Source organism: Ruditapes philippinarum, unplaced genomic scaffold (assembly GCF_026571515.1).
Source record: "Ruditapes philippinarum isolate M1 unplaced genomic scaffold, ASM2657151v2 ctg451_1_1_1_1, whole genome shotgun sequence".
NCBI classification, from domain to species: Eukaryota; Metazoa; Mollusca; class Bivalvia; order Venerida; family Veneridae; genus Ruditapes; species Ruditapes philippinarum.
In genome coordinates this window covers 201,786-221,648 of record NW_026857544.1, presented here as the reverse complement: position 1 = coordinate 221,648, position 19,863 = coordinate 201,786, and the positions used below count along the sequence as shown (strand labels likewise).

Genomic DNA, 19,863 nt, shown 5'->3' with positions numbered 1-19,863 from the left:
GGCAAAATATTAAGAAAAAAGATACAAATAAGTCCCTCAACAAAACTAAAACAAAAACTATAAACAAGCTTAACAAAACTTAACTCTTTTTTTATATCTTTTTAACACTATTCAAAGCATAAATATAACTTAAGCAATACTTATAGAAAAAATGACATTTACAATTTACCAGACTCTGAAATACATAAAAGATGAAAACTTTAAAATATTTAAACAATTCAATAAACACTAAAAATCATTGAAGATATGCTCAATATTTTCATGAAAGTTTGCTAGTCTCTTCAAAATACTATGCTATCATTCAGTAAACATGTAATGTCTGCAAATATTTTTCTAAAGTGAGTCAGCAACCAATAAAATAAAATTAGTTTATATTAAGAACTGTTTGAATAAATATAAATTTGTAAAGAAGATGCCTGAGAAAATTCGAAATTGTGTAATATTATTGTCAATATAATATAACATTGAGGAGAAACATCTCATAAATGTATGTACATGATTAAGCTCATTTATAGATATATTTCCACTTCAAATGTAAATAATCGAGTACTAAACCAATGATATTATAAACATCTGATAAGTAATCTAAATACAAAAGTATAGAGGAATCAACAATAAGACCAGTACCATTCATAATTTAAGTATCGAACATATTTGTAGCAGATGCTAGCTTACAACATATTTATTTTGTTAGCATTATTTTGAAGTTCATTCTGACAAAAAAAAAACTAATCGTGATGTGAATACACCCACATAATTTCACAGACTAAAAAAATGATGTCAAGTTTGTCTGAATTTGCATTCCTATATATTCTTTACTTATTATTCAGTGGAAGCTGACGCACGTTCGTCACTTTCTTTCAGTAGAAGCTGACGCAATTCCAGTGTATCTCCCTTTTTTTTACATTCATCGCTGAAATAGAGAAATATATATTACAAACGATGTTAAAACTAAAGAGAAAATGGACACGATTCAAACTGTTCCATTATTTGTTATGCACATGCATCATCATCATCATCATAATCATCATCATAATCATCATCATCATCATCATTATTATAAAAATAATAATAATAATTATAATAATAATAATAATAATATAATTATTATTATTATTATTGTTGTTGTTGTTGTTGTTGTTGTTGTATAGATATCCGATGATACACTATTTACCTTGCTATGTGTCGCATTAATGAATATCTTGATGATAACATAAGTTTTGACATTTACATTGTTCCCTTTTATATGAAAAATTGAGCAATATTTTAAAGGTGATCTTTGAGAAAAATGTTAATGTGAAAGCATTTTGTTAATAATAGTATTAGATAAAAAATTCTTAAGTTATATTTGAATTGTATTTAAAGGCCCATTATGTCCAAGAAATGTATTTACTTTTATTTCTCAAAAAGTCATGGTCCCGAAACGTTATTCATTGTCCAATTACCTAAACAATCTTTTACTTCTGTTGCATTTTTTTTGGCAATAAGTAGGACTTTAGTGATTTAGTATTATCGAAAAAAAACCAGCGAAATATTTATTACTCAGTACTTTCAAAGTATTAATGTATCACCGAAAGAAAGTAGAACAATGCTTGAGACATCATTCGGAGAAAAAACCTTGTCGCTACAGTCGTGTATGAAGGGCATAAAAGATTCAAAGAGGGCCGCACGATGATCATAGGTCTGGAAGACCGAGCGTCTCTTAATTGTGACGAGATTGAAGAAATGCTTGATGGCGACCGTTGTATGTCAGTGCGAGAAAAAGCTGTTAACGGATCAGCAGATGAAAACTAGATTCCGTGTTTCGAGGGGATTGCAGCAGAAGGACGTAACTAAAAAATTAAAGAACGTCAACGCCGTTATCTTCATAACGTCTTTGTCACGCGGGCCAATGCGACCATGATGTATATTCACATTGTTTTAAAATTTTGCACATTGGATACAATTGCGCATATTAGTAGAAATATGGAAGGAAATTGAACGGTTTGTTTTCTTTTTGAAATCTATCTACATTTTTTCCAAATCAACAATCGCAATGGGAACTTTACAGATACACCTTGTATTATGCAAATTATGTCACTTCAAAATATATGCACATTCGTGCAATATAATTTTTACGGAGTCGCAAAAGCGTCAATGATATGAGATAAACAATATTTACATCATAAAACGTATGCCTTCTAGTTCCTCTTTCCTTTTCTGATAGCTTCTTCTTTCAATTGCATCATAAATTGCAGGTCCAATAACTGGCAAAAGACTAGCTGCTCCACGTGCAATACTTTTTTGAACTGTAGGTTCATTGGCAGTAACTTCTACATTTAATAACGACAGTAAAATCTCCACTCGATCCTGTTCTTTTCGCATTTCTTCTTTCAGTTTTGCATGATCGTTTTGCCATTTTTTTATGTTTTCTGACATTATTTTATTCCTTTGTTCCTCAAAATCACGCTGTCTTTTAAATTCATCATTCAAGGCCTTGTATTTCATTTTCTCTTCCAAATGTTTTCTTTGAAATTCTATCTGACTTTGTATCATTTCTCTATGGTGTTCCTCTGTTGTCATAAGAAAAAAGCCAAGCAATTTATAATTTAATAAGCGTTGCAACAAAATATATAAGACACATTTGAAACATGCAGTTTACATGCGCTTCTGTAAACATCAAACAATGTCATTTGACATCCAATAACGTTTTGATATCAAATATTCTTGTAATTGTTATTAAATATTAAGAATTTTGAATCAGCCTCTTCAACAAAATGTACACTTAAAGTGATATTATGTGTAAGTGTAAATGGTGAGTCCAAATGTAAACTCAAAATAATTTGACATTTTGCAATGATTGTTTTCAATTTCATATATGACAACGCAAAAAAATCAATAATCCACGTGACCCACGGATATTATTTATAAATATCGTTCGGAATATATCAAAAGTGTTCAATTTTTAAAACGAGTATAGCAGTCTTTAAATAATTTAGTTTTTTCATATTTCATATCAATTTTTTTGTTATCAATAACTATTATTGATACAAATAAAAGTCAATCTGTAGAAATACATTACTAATTCAGAATAACTTTACAGCGAAAAACAATTGCATAATGTCACTTTAACAAAGATTTATTTAGGAAAAAGATCTTGATTTTGAGATCAGGTATACCACCTTCTTAATTATATTACTTCGCATCTGAACTCCATATAACACAGAGCACTCATAATCAAGATATATTTCCATTCTAAAAGGTCAAGGTCTTTGAACTATATTTTTGGTGGTTGAATTTGTTTCTAATAGCAATGTTCTTTTAAGGCTTTCTCAGTCGATTGAAAAACACTGTCGTTAAATCTACCGTTTGCACACACATTTTGAGGATAACAATTTTTATCAAAGTTCAAAAAGTTTTTTTTTGTGTTTATTTTATTTATTGTTTATATTGTCTGAGTAATAGAAAGAGCATCGAAACACGAGGCTATCTGATTTGTACGAGGGAAGCGTAGCCCCGAGTATAAATCAAATTGCCGAGTGTTTTGATGTTCTTTCACTTTTGTATCATAGACAAATTTAAAAACAGTTCCCAATGAATGAGCATCTGAATATGATATTTCTATCGCCATCCCTTTCTCTGCCGTTACAATAAGAGGACCCAAGAAACTACTGCTGATGTCGTACATAACATCCGTAATATGATAACATTGGTGAATCCTCAAACACAAAGAGAAATTGCAGCTAAGTGTTGGGTGGCTACGGAGTAATAGCAAAAATTCTAAAAGCAGAAAGGAAAAAGTGCCGTGCTCAAAGCCTAAGTGAGGCATATATTTTGAAACTACTTGCTCGATCATTGCGTATATATCTCCGCCTTAATTAATTGTCGAAAATGGAAAAGCATTATCACCACAGACGAAGCTATGTTTTATATTGGTGGTAGTAACGGTACACGTCGTGTTGCTACGTTCGAACAAATGAGACAGGCCTTAGCAAACTGAAGTTTGTAAAACGAGATGCATTTGCACCTGGGTTTATGGTTTGGGCTATGGTTAGTAACTCCGGTAAGGCATCATTATAGGGGTAAAAATCAATGCAAAATATTACATAGACAAAGTTCTAAAGACATTTCTCACAAAAGGTGTTCCGCGATTATGATATGGTAGAAAATGATAAGGTATTCCGTTAAGACTCGGCCTCTAGTCATACCTCTTAAATGACTATAAACTTTTTCAATGGATGCCATAAACCCAGATGCAGTAGATAATTTTTAGAGGAAATACTCAAACAAAATTTGTTCTTATTACATGTATTCAGATTTTTTTTAAAACAAAATAGCCCCGTCAATATGTCGGTTTGCAAATACGGAGGGAGGAAAGAATGGCGAGTGAAATATACAGTGAAATAAACCGAGCTTCTGGCCTTCATGTTTTGTTCAGCGCCTTTTGAAACTTTAAGTTTAATTTGTCAATTCAGATCTGTATTATACCTTGGATGAGTCGGTGCATTAAACTTGTAAGTTTGACTAAACTAAAAATACATACCTTTTATTTTTTTTCTACTTTTGTCACTCATATCCATTACAGCCAAGTCATCTTCAAGATATTTGTCTTTTAATTCTCTTAAAATTGCATTGACCTGTAAAACAAAATTTGTCATATTTTTCATCAAACTAATTAGGTTGATCAACATCTGTCTCAATTTGCCGCGCCACTTTATATACTTTATGTTTTGCTACTATTTTTCTGTTGCGACTTCATTAAAGAAATAATGAGAATTCGCCAGCGAACTCGTCAGAGAGCGAAGGTAGTTACCTATGCCAATCATCAAAGCTACGTCTCCTTGCAACATCTACATTAAGATGATATTTGTGCGGTCCACTGTAAAGTCATTATTTACTTCATAGGAAGAGCATGAAATGATATTTTCAAATGATTTCTTTTATGTTGATCTGTCATCTTCTTATCTTCCAATGTTCAAACAGATAGCAATGTCACAAGCAAGATCAAATTTCTTTTTACTAATAATATAGTCTGAATGAAAGTTTAAATGGTCGCAAGACATGTACACACATGTCAAAATAAACATTTCACTAGAATTTTGTCCATAGGACACGGATGCCCCACACTCCACTGTCAGTCTACTGACACACAGCAGAATAGTATGACAAAGGGACAGACAAAAGAAATTCTACATTACTCGCCCTAAATGGTTGGCGGATTAAAACGAAATCCAATTTTCCCAATATTATTAAGAATTTCAAATCATCTCAATTTTATATCCTTAAGTATGCTTAAAAGAAAACAAGCAAAACCCGAGATGAACAACATTATATGCTGACCAACAGTCCTGTGAAGTTTCATGAGTCTAGTTCAAATAAGTTTTGGCTACGTGCGACAGAAATTTGAACTAAATCAAGGACAATAACTCTACAAACAATGAATAAATTCACAAGCAAAATTCCAGGTACACAATTACACATGTTCATCAACATTTCTGTTAAGTTTCAAGATTCCAAGTCATATATTTTTGGGGCTAAAAGCCACACAAGATGAAAATTGCAAATGTTTACTAAGTCAAGGGCATGAACTCTACAACCTCAAGCTAATATCCATTTGCACAACTGCATATGCTGACCAACATTTCTATAAAGTTTAATAACTCTAGGTCAAACATCTTTTGGGCTACGGGCGACATAAATGAAAATTTTTATTAAGGACAATAAATTGAAGGCCAAGAATTAAACAAATAAAAAGGGTATCGTGTAGGACAAATTTCAATGATCGGAAATATATCATAATAGATCAGATTTAACGTTGTGATTATGATGGTTTATTTTTCTTCACTTATTTATTTTTCATTTTTAAAAAAAAAAATCTTGAAGGAAAAATAAGAAGGAATTTTTGTTACTCTTACAATGACTTGTATTTTGCCTTGTTGAAATAGAGGTTATTATTATTATTATTTATTAATTTGATTAATTGAATTAGCAATTTATTTTCAAAGATTATTTACAATTAGAGAACTTTAACACATTCAAATAAAACTTGCTCATACACATACCGACATACGGAACAGTCGCTGCCTTCTTGGCCAGGTGAAGCAAAGATGGCTTAATCTTTAGCCGGTGTTTCGATATCGGGGATGAAAGAAAATTGACCAATCATTCATCTTATGTTAAACAATATCACTAAAATATTTAGATAATGAATGGACTTATCGATTTCTGTGAATATGTGTTTATTTAGAATTTTTGTTGTTTTGGTCTATCTTTAGGGATTCTTATTTTCTATATTTTATGGCTCTATATTATCGCCACATCAGGGTTGTTTGTGCCTTGTGGAGGCCGTAAAACGTCGCACGTACATTCAATCAGAGATGTTATATTTCCGATCCTGCACGACATTATTGTTGTGTTTGTGGTACTTTTAGTTTTTACTTTTCGGCATTTTTCTAGTTGGGTGGTTCCAATATTCCTACTACTTGAATAATGTTAAACACCCTTAGGATATGTTGGTTGCTTTTAACATTTGTCTTTTGACATCTTATCTGTGATTTGCAGGCTTCATAACATCTAATCCCCTTGCAAATTCAATATTGATTTGTTCCGCCCATTCTTGTTTAGGGCGCACGCTTCCTTTTACTTGGGGACCATACGCGTATTTCATAGAATGTCATGAAAATGTCACATTGAAGGTTCCATCATAACCGACGTATTAACACATCTGCGAATGTTTCTAAATTCAAAATGTTACCATTTTTATGTTAATTTGTTGTCAATTTAAAAGCATTTGATATATTTTAAAGTCGTAAAATGCCATAAATTGTTACAGTATTGGCCTTCAATATAAAACAATAATTTATTGAGTATAACGAGATATAGGAGTTTATATTTGCCAGGTATATTACTGTTGTAATGATGAACTTCAGTAGATAATGCGGATATTTTCCACTTTCTGGTACTTATTTAGCGTTTAGGCGATTTTCTATCACGCAGCCTCTCTTTGTTTCACCAGTGTGCCAACTGCGACATTAAAAATCATGGTGCCTACAAATGTTAAAAACCATTTGCCCTCAAGCAACAAGGTGACTCATCCAAATCCCAAACAACTTCATCCTCCAAATCAAAGTGATTTCAACCTGCCCACCCAAGTCTCTGCTTCCCGTTTAGCCTCATATCTGTCAAGCTGTGATGAATTTAAGAGAGTTAGGCTAATTGAGGGGTTCACTAATGGTTTTCGTCTAGGTACGGTAGGGCATATTCCGGCACGTTTGTCACCAAATCATTCTCCAACTAGAGATCACACTAATTGTGTCAGGAATAAAATTTCTTTAGAAGTACAAAATAATATAGTTAAAGGTCCTTATATATCACCACCGCTGCCCAATTTTGTGTGCAGTCCTTTAGGTGTTGTGCCTAAGAAAGCTAAGGATAAATACCGCCTGATTCATGACCTGTCCTTTTCAAATAGTTGCCCCTCTGTTAACTCACTTATTCCTCAAGAAAACTCCACAGTATGCCTTGAAACATTGCCGCTTTAGTCCCTCAATCTGGTAGAAAATCACTCATAGCTAAAGCGGACATTGAGGAAGCATTTAGGATCATACCTATTTACCCTTTAGATTACTCTAAACTTGGTTTCTCTTTTGAGGGTTATTTCTATTTTGATAGGGTACTGCCTATGGGTGCCTCTTCCTCTGTGGCTATTTTCGAATCACTGTCTCAGAGCATCCGGTGGATACTTAAAAACAAATACAACATGTCCAGGGTCTCACACATAATTGATGATTTTATTTTTGTGGAGGCCCCAATTCAAACGAATGTCAAAATTCCCTTGAGGCTTTCTTCAGCTTATCTAGAGATATTGGTATTCCCATCAAAGCTGATAAAACTGTATTACCCACAACCAGCATAGAAGTGCATGGTATTCATATTGATACTCGCACCTTTATTGCTAGTCTCCCATTGGACAAGGTTACCTGTCTCCGTAATATCTTACAGCATTACCAAAAGCGTAAGAAAATTTCACTTAAAGAGTTACAATTAATTCTTGGTTACATTAATTTTGCATGTTAAGTTTTATCAAACCAGGCAGATGTTTCCTGCGGAGACTTTATGATTTGACATTAGGGGTTAAAAAAGGTTACCGCATGATCAAATTAACAAAGGAATGCCGTGCAGACATCAAACTTTGGTATGACTATATCCAAGACTATAATGGCTGCACCCTTCTTACCAATGATAGGTTTGTTTCCTCAGTCACTTTGAAACTTTATACGGATGCAGCTACTTCCAAAAGGTTTGCATTCATGCACAAGCAGTCTTGGACATTTGGGGCTTTCTCTCCAGGAATTAGACAACATCATATCAATGCCCTTGAAGTTGCCCTATTGCCCTTGCTGTCTTTTTTTTGGGTCAGAGTGGCAAAACCAGAATGTGTGTTTTGTTTGTGATCTTAGCTGTGGTTTACTGCCTCAATAAACAGACGTCCAAAGACCCTATGATGATGAAACTCATTCGCATTATTGTACTACAAGCGCTAGAATTTAACTTTTGCTTCAGGTCAAATCATATTTCTACATCAACGACCATTGTATGTGATAAACTTTCGAGATTTCAGGTCAAGGGTGCTCTAGAAATTGCGCCTCACCTGGACAAATACCCTACAGCTATACCTCTAGCAATGTCTCCCAAGAAGCTGCTTCTATCAGACAACACCTTCTGACTTCCTCACTGGCGGGGAAAACCAGACAAGCCTATGAAAAGTTTAGGGACAAGTTCCGCAAATTTGCTTGCATCACTATAGGTCACAATGACTATTTTCCATCATCATCAGATACAGTTCGTAGCTCACTTGTATGCCTGTAACTTGGCACCTTCTACAATACACAGTCACCTATCTGCCATCAGTTATTTTCACCAGGTGTCTGGTTTTGACGATACATGTAACTCGTTACCATGCAGCTTCATGCTGATTTCTGCGACGGTTATATAATGCTATCATCTTGGCCACCTTCAATGGGGTTTTTAGGATGGGTGAACTACTCCCTTCAAAACTTGTAAAGACAGATCACGTTCTTCAAGTTGAGCACATTACTTTTGATAGAGCTTCAGCTACTATCAAACTTTACTGTTACAAAACAAGGTGACAAACCTGTCACTATCATTCTTCAAACTAAACAAGAAACATGACAAAGCCACGAAACCAGGTTTTCAATTATCACCATTGTAGATAAATATGTTGTAGTTGAAATACAAATACAAGCAACAAACAATGTTACTGCAATGTAAATCATGAATAATGTAGGAGGTATTACGCTCAGAAGAAATTGTTCACTATATATTCTGTATAAGGAAAAATCAAAGGGCCATAATTAGGTCCAATTTTATCCAATCACAAAACCCCGACAATATGCGCCAGGGCACTTGATGACAAAGCTTCTGTGAAAGTTTGGTCAAAATCCGTTGAAAAATGTAGGAGGAGTTGCGCACAGAAGAAATTGATCACTATATATTCTGTATAAGGAAAAAAACAACAAAGGGCCATAATTAGGTCTAATTTTATCCAATCACAAAACCCCGATCATATGCGCCAGGGCACTTGATGTCAAAGCTTCTATGAAAGTTTGGTCAAAATCCATAGAGAAATGTAGGAGTTGTGTACAGAAGGAGCTGTTCACTATATATTCTATATAAAGGAAAAAAAAACAAAGGGCCATAATTAAGTAAAAAATTATCCAATCACAAAAGCCCGACGATATGTGCCAGGGCACTTAATGACAAAGCTTCTGTGAAAGTTTGGTCAAAATCCGTAGAGAAATGTAGGAGGTGTTGCGCATAGAAGAAAATGTTCACAATATATTCTGTATAAGGTAAAAAAAAAAAGGGCCATAATTAGGTCTAATTTTATCCAATCACAAAACCCCGATAATATGCGCCAGGGTACTTGATGACAAAGCTTCTGTGAAAGTTTGGTCAAAATCCATAGAGAAATGTAGGAGGAGTTGCGCACAGAAGAAATTGTTTACGCCCGCCCGCCCGTCCGCCCGCCCGCCCGCCGACATACTTCAATCTAATAACCAGTTTTTTCCTTCGGAAAACCTGGAAAAACCCATTGCCCTTTACGAGCTCTCGGTTTGTATCTTGCATACAGAGGCCGTGCAAAAGGCCCTCTATTCATCTCGTCTACAAACAAACCAATCACACTCGGACACTTTCGAACAGTGTACTTTCTCAAACCTATCACCTAAACTATACACACTGCACAGCTTTAGGATTGGCGCATGTACCCAGTCTATTCTCTCAGGCACTCCTGACAATGAGGTTATGCAAATGGGTAGATGATAATCACAAGCTTTCAAACGGTATATTAGACTCCTGAATGTTAATATGCATCCATAAATATATCTAACATTAAGTTACTTTCAGTATAACATTGGGGTGTGTTTTACTGTAATGTAACTGTTATGCATACACCATGATACAGTAGCATATACTTAGTGTTTCGTCATTATGCTGACATTATACCTTACATTGGTTTTCTTTTACTTTTTGCACGTACAATTATGACTGTTAATTATTCTGTGCATAGGTTAAAACTTGCTATTATTACGTGCCTTAGTTAACATGTCTTAGAGTTAGGGTCTCTGTATTTACAATTTTTTACCTTTTATGCCTTTATATATAGAAATGTTTGTAATTATGCTTATGTCATGAACAATTGATCTCCTTTTGTTACAAATTCAATTATCAACAGTTTGTGCTAGACATTGGGATGTGTCTACTTTGTCTTTCTTTGTAAATTTATTGGTGTGTTTTGTACTTTCATATTATAACATAATTATATCATATCGTCATTAGACCTTCTTAGCTTACTTTATCTTATTCATCAAACATTGGGGTGTGTCTGATTTCTGCCATTCATTACCTTTTAGCAAACCATTATATACTTCAGTGCCTCCATTTTATTCATAATTACTTGTAGTTTCCAATCCAGTCCAGTATTGTCCATTATCCTTAATTTTCTCCTACTATTAAAAACATTGACATAGGTCTATTTGATAATCTTTTTGTCAAGTTACCATATCAGCTACTTATGATAACATGTTATCACATTATTATGAACCTTACATGTTGTATAGTATATTGAAAACAAAAATGCTATTATCTATTGTTTTAGTCAAATACATCCACTTAGCATAAAAGACATTGGGTGTGTCTTGTAATTTGTGTCATTATGTGTGCATGTTATTGTCTACCTGTTTAAGGTGTCTCGCACTATTTCGCTTATATTCTCGGATGGTTATCTCTGATATAACTTTTTACAATTTTAATTTATAGTAATGTTTAGCTTATACATTGTTCCTCTGTACAGTTTGTAACGGTTTTATTTCTTCGCTTCCCTGGCTGCTTGGTTGGACTGGTGATGGACTTTGCTTTGTCCTACTTTATGCCACTGATTTTTATGTATATTACCTACTTTCTAGTCAGTAAACATTTTGTTAATAAAACGTCTGGCATTGGTTAAATGCCAGACATTTTCAATCCACTTGCTCTTGTGTTTTCTGTGGCATAAATAAACTGCGCAGCCAGGGAGCGCAAATATAAAATGGCGTCTAATGTAACCAGAATAATTGAAAAATCAAAGAAAAGTTACCAAAGAATCATCCATTTCAGGAAACCTTTGTTTTATCTTTGATTTTAGGTTATGTACGTCCTTTTTATAGTGGAGATACCCATCTTCATCCTCATAATGTCCGACGTTCAATCGTGGTTTAATTTCTGAATCATACATTTCTTCCATTGCGGAGATACACATACGCTTTTGGATTTGGATGTTTTTGTCATAATGTTCCTCACACAGATTGTCCATATTTTTCTGTACAAATAAAATGTATATTTTAGAGAAATTACTTAAATATGTTAATCCATATGCTGGTAGATAAAAAATAAATTAAGAATACCTTGCAGTCCATACGTTAAAGGTCTATGGCCAACGATATATATTTGACCCAAGCCAAGCACACGTCATCAGTGAAAAGGTGCAATTACCGATCGCGTTTCGAAAAAAAACACGACAGAATCATGTTTGTTTCATATAAGGAGATTTTATAACACTTTTTTATCGTGTTTATTGTAATCTACGTATCAAAATCCATTGAAAACAGAAAAATATGCCTTTTCTTGGCCATAGACCTTAAAGGCAAAATTATATGAATATTGGGTGTACGAGGACTTACATACGTAATAAGGACAAAAAAGATGGCAGTAACTTCTATAAAACATGTGGTATATTGGATAAATCCAAGGAATTTGTTAGTTTTTGTTTAAAAAGATATATTTATGTTGGAAAAAGTGATATTCTATGTTGGATATAAAAATGTAAGAAGTGTTTATTTTTTCTCATTAAATCAATTCACTTCATACATTGTACAAGGGCTAGGGTCGTCGAATTCAACATCGTTTTTGGACCTAAAAAGTAATTTAATGGTGGATGTGGCTCAAGAATATAATGTTGAATAGCAAATGGATCACCATCGAAAATCTTTTTGTTAAGTTCATTCATAATATGTACGTAAATGAGAAATACAGCAAAATATCGTTTTCATGAATTATGAATATTTTACAAAGGGATTATATATATATTTAATACCTATGTTACTATATATAGTAACAAAATCTAAGGTATTTCAGGGCTATTATGGCAAGATCTAGGTCATTATGCAATTTCGACCGCCTTGCTACTCGGCATTATTTTTCCATAACAAGGGACAGGACGTGAAGTGGTTGCACACTTGGTTCAAGCGAGCGAATTAGTTGCCAAAACTTGACAAAATGGCGAACACGGCGTGATTTTTTGAAACGGTGAACGAATTTTTGCCAGGCAAGTGGCTTTCTTTGTAATTTTGAAGTTCATTAGTACGTCTATTCCATAATGCAATATATATGCCACACTTGGTTAAAGGTCTCAGCATCCTAGATTCTGTTTTGACGAAGTTATTGAAGATATAAACTGATCATGTAGATATTTTGAAATTTGACATGTGACTGTTGTGGTCGGTTTTTCTCCTACTTTATTCGAATTTGTAAGTTTTGAACTGCATTTAACAATAACAAAATATGTTTCTGTCAATGCTGTACAAATGGTTTAGTTCGCAAGTCCGAAGATAACGTTCAATACACAAAAATATCTTGTTCAAGCACATTTTGGTTGCAGACTTATACTTCAAGCATTTCTGGTTGCAAACTTTTGTGTCAATAATGTGGCATGCATATTTTTAGCGAGGAATAACTAATCATTTTTTGAAATATTTAGCAATACCCGTTCATTTAATGAGAAATATATATACAAATTGTGCATGCGTGCAGATATATCCTAACACAGGGTCTTTCAAATAGATATAAAACACAATATAATGTATGCTAAATTGAAGTTCAGTTGTGTTTATCTTTATCATTTTTTCTCCTCGATATACTTCTTTTCTTTTTACAAAGTTTTAGGACTTTTTTTATATCTTGGCATGACTATATAGCAACAAACAGCTTTCATTATTTTTTTTTTGAGATTTGAAATAAATTTGATTATATAGTAGATAAAATCTATATTAACATTGACACAAGGGCATTATTTACACGTTTCTTTAAATTGTTCCTTATTATTGGCATCTCAAAACATCTTCCAAATTCCCTAACTCGAACAATGACTTTAAGTAGTTTTGTCACGTATCAGTCAATGTAAATAACCAATCGTATATCATTTATATTATGATCTAATAATCAAAATCATCTTTAGAATACCAATTGACATATGATATGCATCAAATCCGGAATATTGTAAACAAGCATGTCATTTTAACTTTTCTTTTGTAAAAATATTTTAAGTACATTTACATACGTTATGTCTAAAGCAACTGCTGATCTTTACATACGAAACAAACAAAATTAACATTTCTTGTGGTTTTGATAAACTTTGGAAATTTTGCCGAGTAACATCGTATGTGTGCACGTGTCCTTACGTTTATGATGAAAATAATTCACTGAATTACATACAACAGTACTCTCATATACGTTTGTTTTGTATGTAGTTTTCATTTGCATTTTACATATGATGACATATTTTAGAATTGAAGCATCACTAAATATTTTTCTTTATGCTATTATTTTGTTTGCAGGCTTTTACTGATGATTATAGTATTGAACTGAGAACCATGTAATTTGAAACATAAAGTGCATCATTGTTGTAAAAGAAGAAAGTATAGATAACATTTATAACAAAAACAAGTAACAGAAAATAAATGTCAATAATTGCCATTGAAAAAAGGTTAATAAATATAACCTTCTACACTCCTTTTGCAAAGTTTTACTATGGATTTTAATTGAATAAGAATAAGTTTGCAACCAAAAAGGCTTAAAGTATAAGTCTGAGTGTGACATATATATTGCATTATGGAATAGACATGCTAATGAACTTCAAAATAACAAAGAAAACCACTTGCCTGGCAAAAATTCGTTCACTCGTTTAAAAAAATCACGCCGTGTTCGCCATTTTGTCAAGTTTGCAACTAATTCGCTCGCTTGAACCAAGTGTGCAATCACTTCACGTCCTTCCCCTTGCATAATGGGCGAGTGAATGAGCGCACGTACAGAATGACGTCATCAACTCTCAGTGACTTCTAAGATGGATGCTGTCACTTGCACAAAACCTTTCAGTTTAAATGACTAATCAGTCTCAATCATTGAAGATTTATAAACTCAAGAAAAGAATACAATAATTCTACCAAAGACAAAGCAAAACCTCTTAGAATTTCCAATATCTTGCCTTTTGATAAAGTGACACTAACTCGGTGATATATCTGCTGTAAATGAAACATTTTTCTTACACGTATTAGAGTCATGAGTGAAGAATATGTATTGAATTATTCTTTTTACAATATCATTTTTGCCTTTTATATACAGTTTCAAATAGCATAAATAACAATTGTATGAAATTTAAAAAAAAATTGTCAAGATAAAAATAAAAATACCTTAATTTCGTCTTGCAAGTCTTTTTCAATCTTTAAGACGCATTTTTTTCGAAAATCTTCAGCAGCCCTTTCTCTCTCTCCTGTTAATAATTTCTGGAGGTTTTTCTCGTCATATACAGGAAGTTTAATTGAAAGTATTCTCGACTGAAACTTCTTCATTACATTTTCCATAGCAACTCTGTTCTCATGTCTTGACATAATCGCCAATGCACTGTCTATACATGGTATCCCTCCGGTATTGAACGTGGTAACGTATGTTTTGACAAGGGAGGAAAACACTGAAATTAGATTTTTTTTTAAATTTTCATACTGAAAATTGTTAATAAAAGTTACATAATTTTATTACTTTATTTAGTATGAACAAAGAACGTGTGGTGGTAAAATTTATATATTGTATAAATAAATTTAATCAATTAACTTGTCGTAAATACTCGTTAGAACACCAGCAAAATCAAGAAACGAAGAAAGTATAAAAGCAAACACTTATTATAAAATTTAGAAATAACATGTGCGTTTTTATGTTAAACTGAGATTCAAAAAAAGTAAAAACGGTTATTTCACAGGGGTCTTAATTTACCAATTTGTTTCGAACCGGCTTTGTAGTATTCGCCATATAAACGTGAGAATGAACATATAATTGAATGGTTCCGACTATAACCATGCTGGTTCTCACGTTCAAAGTCCTGCACATTTAACATATCAACTAGTAGACAGTCACTGTTAACTTGCCGAAATATTTTGTAAATGGAGTAAAACGGTGATAGTTTTGCTGTTTATTTCGCATATTGTGTTGTTTATATTGAAATTGTGAATGAACGTGAGGAAAAATGCGTATTAATTGAAAATGTTGGAAATGGATAAAATGCAAGACGATTGACAAATATACAATTGTATGTATATAATAGCCGTTGAAATGTGATTTTTAGTTGCATTTCAACGGCTATAATATACAAACTCTTATACTTATAACTGATAGATTGAGATATATTGATGAAATAAAATGCGTATTTTCCGGTTTTTTTTTCACTGTGAAAAAATATTTTTCACTGATATTAGATGTCCTAGTATTGTTCTTGTTCTGCTCTTCTTGCTCCGTCACAGGCTCTTTTACGTTTCCTCATGGATTTTCTTAAATCATTGCACATCCAAGATGGGTCGGAATTGATTGATGAGGGATATGTTTTAAAGAGTTTAAAGATTTTATCAGTAACATTTGAATCGTAAATGTTAATATTTTCATGGAATTAAAAGTACATACTATTTTGTAAATTATTGTAATCTCCCTGATCGAATTTCCAAATGGACATTTTGAAGCATTTACTATGGCGTTTAGAACCTTTTAAACAGCAGCAGATAGGACAGTGATACCTTACATTTAGATAAAGATAGTCTTAGATAACTAAGTCATTACTATCTTCAGATCAAGAATCGTTGGCTGGTGGACATGAAGAGATTGCCCTTATACAAAAACAAAACATTTCCTTATTTTTGCCTTTTATAAACTATAAAACGCTTGTCTTCAGTACTCTCAGTGTTGTGATTAACCAAAAAAAGACCCAATAACGCCACATTTATTTTTAACATAAAATGGTTTTGGTAAATGTGTATTCAAATATCGCATTTTTATTGTGATTTAAATATTGTATGTATTAAATATTTCATCATCAACTGTACTCGATAGATTGAACTGAAAAAAAACGCTTGTTATATTATCATAGTTCTTTTATTTATTTTTTAACAAGAAGAGTTTTATTATTTTTCCCCTCCATCCGGCCATTTTGTTTTGTTAATCATCCAAATGAAATAAAACAATAACAAAATTATTCTAACAGTTATAATCTCAAGTATGTTTCTGTCAGAAGTAAAGATTTAAAATAGAGACAATATTTTCCTCCAAAAAGAGAAACAATACCAACTAAGATATATTTGGCCATGTTTACACTAGTTGACATATGTTTACAACAATAAAACAACTTCTCTATTTAAAGCAAATAGAAAATTGATCAAGTACAGAATAACTTAATATAACTTACTGTTGCCATTTATTCTACTGCCATCGAGGAGTATTTTTGGTTGATATTTTGTTATTTTTTCTATAAATGCATCTGAATCTTCTTTAAACGACTCAAGCAATTCCCGTTCACCCATACTCTCCAATTTAGCAAGTTTTACTCTTCCTGCGACTGGCGCATCAAAGACAAAACATTCGCGTTGGGGGAAGAATGTTCGAATACATGCACAAATTTGGTTGTATGTATCACGTTCATCGGGACGATATTCGTCATAGCTCAACGTAAGGCGTCTCTCTAAGTAGGAATTTGGACTTTCCTTGCCCAAGTTGTACGAAAAGTCTCTCAAGCAAAGTACAAACTTCGGAAAATAGAGTCCAATATCAGCATTGAATGCATTTTGACGTTTGTCTTTACTTACTGAAACCTTTTTAGCATAGAATGTGACGAACCTACCAAAGTTATAAAAACATAATTTTTAAATATATTACTTCTTAGCATTTCCCGTCTTACGAGCTGTATATTAGAGATTTATTACTTAACTATATATAGAAACAGCTTATATGCGAATGCATGTAATTTTCAATCGTTTGCAAGCGCATAATTTTTCATTAGTAAATATTATGATGATAATATGTATTGTTATGTATTATCTATGTATTATTTAATTATGTATTATGACTAGTATTGTTCAACTATATTGACCTGACAATTCATTTTCTTTCTTAAAGGTCATTGGATAAACACCGATATATTTGTTTCTATAACGCGTCATTGAGATGTATTGAATAGATGCCGGGCTAAAATTCTGAAGGTTTCAGGTGATCACCAACCCTAAACTTATGATTGTTAGTTCATTAAACTAAGAAAAGGTACAACGTTAAAGAAAGTGTCAAGGTCTAAATTAAACGGTATTATAATGTTACCCAAGTTTATCCAATGTATCCTTGTCGATAACTCCTTTCACATTGTAAATGAAAGTACTACATATCAGTGTTGTGATGCACAGTAACTTATAGTCGTTATCTTGGTTTTTCTGCAAAAATAATTTAAATTCTTATAATAAAATTGGTAAATTTCAGAAGTCATTCAAAATAAAACGCTACTCTTACCAGCCATTTTGCATTTTGTTTTTTGATTTACGAAGTACATGTAATTGTCGCCGAGGCGCCAGACGTCCCTCTTAAGTCTAGGGCACTGGACCGTCTCAACGGTAGAGTTTCGTATATCTGGGGTCAGGGGATGAGGGATCAAAACAACTTCCGGCTGTAGCAAAATATATTCCTTTTATTATACACATGTAATCAATTTAAATGATTTAAGTTAAGGTTATATAAACCAAACGTACACATACAATCTTATTTTCTTTCAAAATATATTGTTTAATTGACCCTATTGGTCAAACTTATATACGTCATAGAAAATCATTTAAATAACAAAGGAATAGTAAAGAGGAAAGGAAAAAAGATAGTATTATTGTAAATCACGTTAAGTAGTCGATTTACAATGTTACGGCATACTGCTGAAATTTAGAGTATTAGTATAATGGGGATATAATTTGTACACCTGTAACATATATGTTGTGAAAACACGGAAAGTGAGAAGACAATTACAAATTATTCAGTGATAAAAAAAAGAAAGTTGTGAAAGACACTGACAGTGATTTGTTTGTAATCAACCAAGTGAAATGAGAACAGCTTAAGTGCACATACTTGCTTAACCTTCAAAGCTTAAGGTGAAGACATAGAACAAATAAAAATATATTTGGTGAAAAGGAAGGATAATCAGATAATGGCTGAAGGAAATTTACCGATGAGATTGAGAGAAGGTACAAAAGAAACATCTCTACAAAGTGAAAATCTTCTTAGAAAACGGGAAACTGAAAAAAAAAAAAACAGTTAGAATAACTTGAGCAACAGATAAAAGAAGAGGAACTCAAACGTTGAAAATATCAATTTGATATAATGAGATCTAGAAGGGGGACATCAAATACCGAACACACTAATGTACTTGATTTTGCATCAAATGAAAATGAACGGAATGTTCTAAATACATCTAGAAATCAGTTCAGAAACTTAAAGGGACTCTACTGAGGTTTTTTGACATGACGGGACTGGAAATAATTTTTTGAGATTATTACTCCATCTGATGTAGATCTATACTAATAACTTATGTGCAAAATTTCAGATCATTAGCTTGCTCCGTTTTTCCAGAATAATTAATATAATAGTGAAAAATGATCCAAAATTGAAAAGCGTAATGGCTGAAGGAAATTTACCGATGAGATTGAGAGAAGGTACAAAAGAAACATCTCGACAAAGTGAAAATCTTCTTAGAAAACGGGAAACTGAAAAAAAACAGTTAGAATAACTTGAGCAACAGATAAAAGAAGAGGAACTCAAACGTTGAAAATATCAATTTGATATAATGAGATCTACAAGGGGGACATCAAATACCGAACACACTAATGTACTTGATTTTGCATCAAATGAAAATGAACGGAATGTTCTAAATACATCTAGAAATCAGTTCAGAAACTTAAAGGGACTCTACTGAGGTTTTTTGACATGACGGGACTGGAAATAATTTTTTGAGATTATTACTCCATCTGATGTAGATCTATACTAATAACTTATGTGCAAAATTTCAGATCATTAGCTTGCTCCGTTTTTCCAGAATAATTATTATAATAGTGAAAAATGATCCAAAATTGAAAAGCGTTTAAACGCTTTTCACTCAAATCGGACTGAGGATAGCAAAAAAAAAACAAATGATTTTCAATGTATTTCTTCTATATTTTTGGTTATATTTTATTACTATTTATGTTTTAAGTGCTAATGTTTATCTTCGTG

The 19,863-nt window shown here is 32.6% G+C and overlaps 1 protein-coding gene across 1 annotated transcript in view; it reads right to left on the bottom strand.

Annotated features, from left to right (window-relative positions):
* Window positions 1-169: 169 nt before the first annotated feature.
* LOC132750117 (guanylate-binding protein 1-like) overlaps window positions 170-19,863 on the bottom strand; it is a gene marked incomplete at its 3' end in the record, with an annotated part of 63,978 nt that continues 44,284 nt past the window's right edge. The window contains exons 6-13 of the mRNA XM_060740060.1: window positions 17,938-18,047; window positions 17,036-17,463; window positions 15,003-15,280; window positions 11,636-11,857; window positions 4,523-4,616; window positions 2,162-2,552; window positions 846-913; window positions 170-175 (exon numbers count right to left, since the gene is read on the bottom strand). Coding sequence (XP_060596043.1) covers window positions 170-175; window positions 846-913; window positions 2,162-2,552; window positions 4,523-4,616; window positions 11,636-11,857; window positions 15,003-15,280; window positions 17,036-17,463; window positions 17,938-18,047 — 1,597 coding nt within the window. The remainder of the gene's footprint in view (window positions 176-845; window positions 914-2,161; window positions 2,553-4,522; window positions 4,617-11,635; window positions 11,858-15,002; window positions 15,281-17,035; window positions 17,464-17,937; window positions 18,048-19,863) is intronic.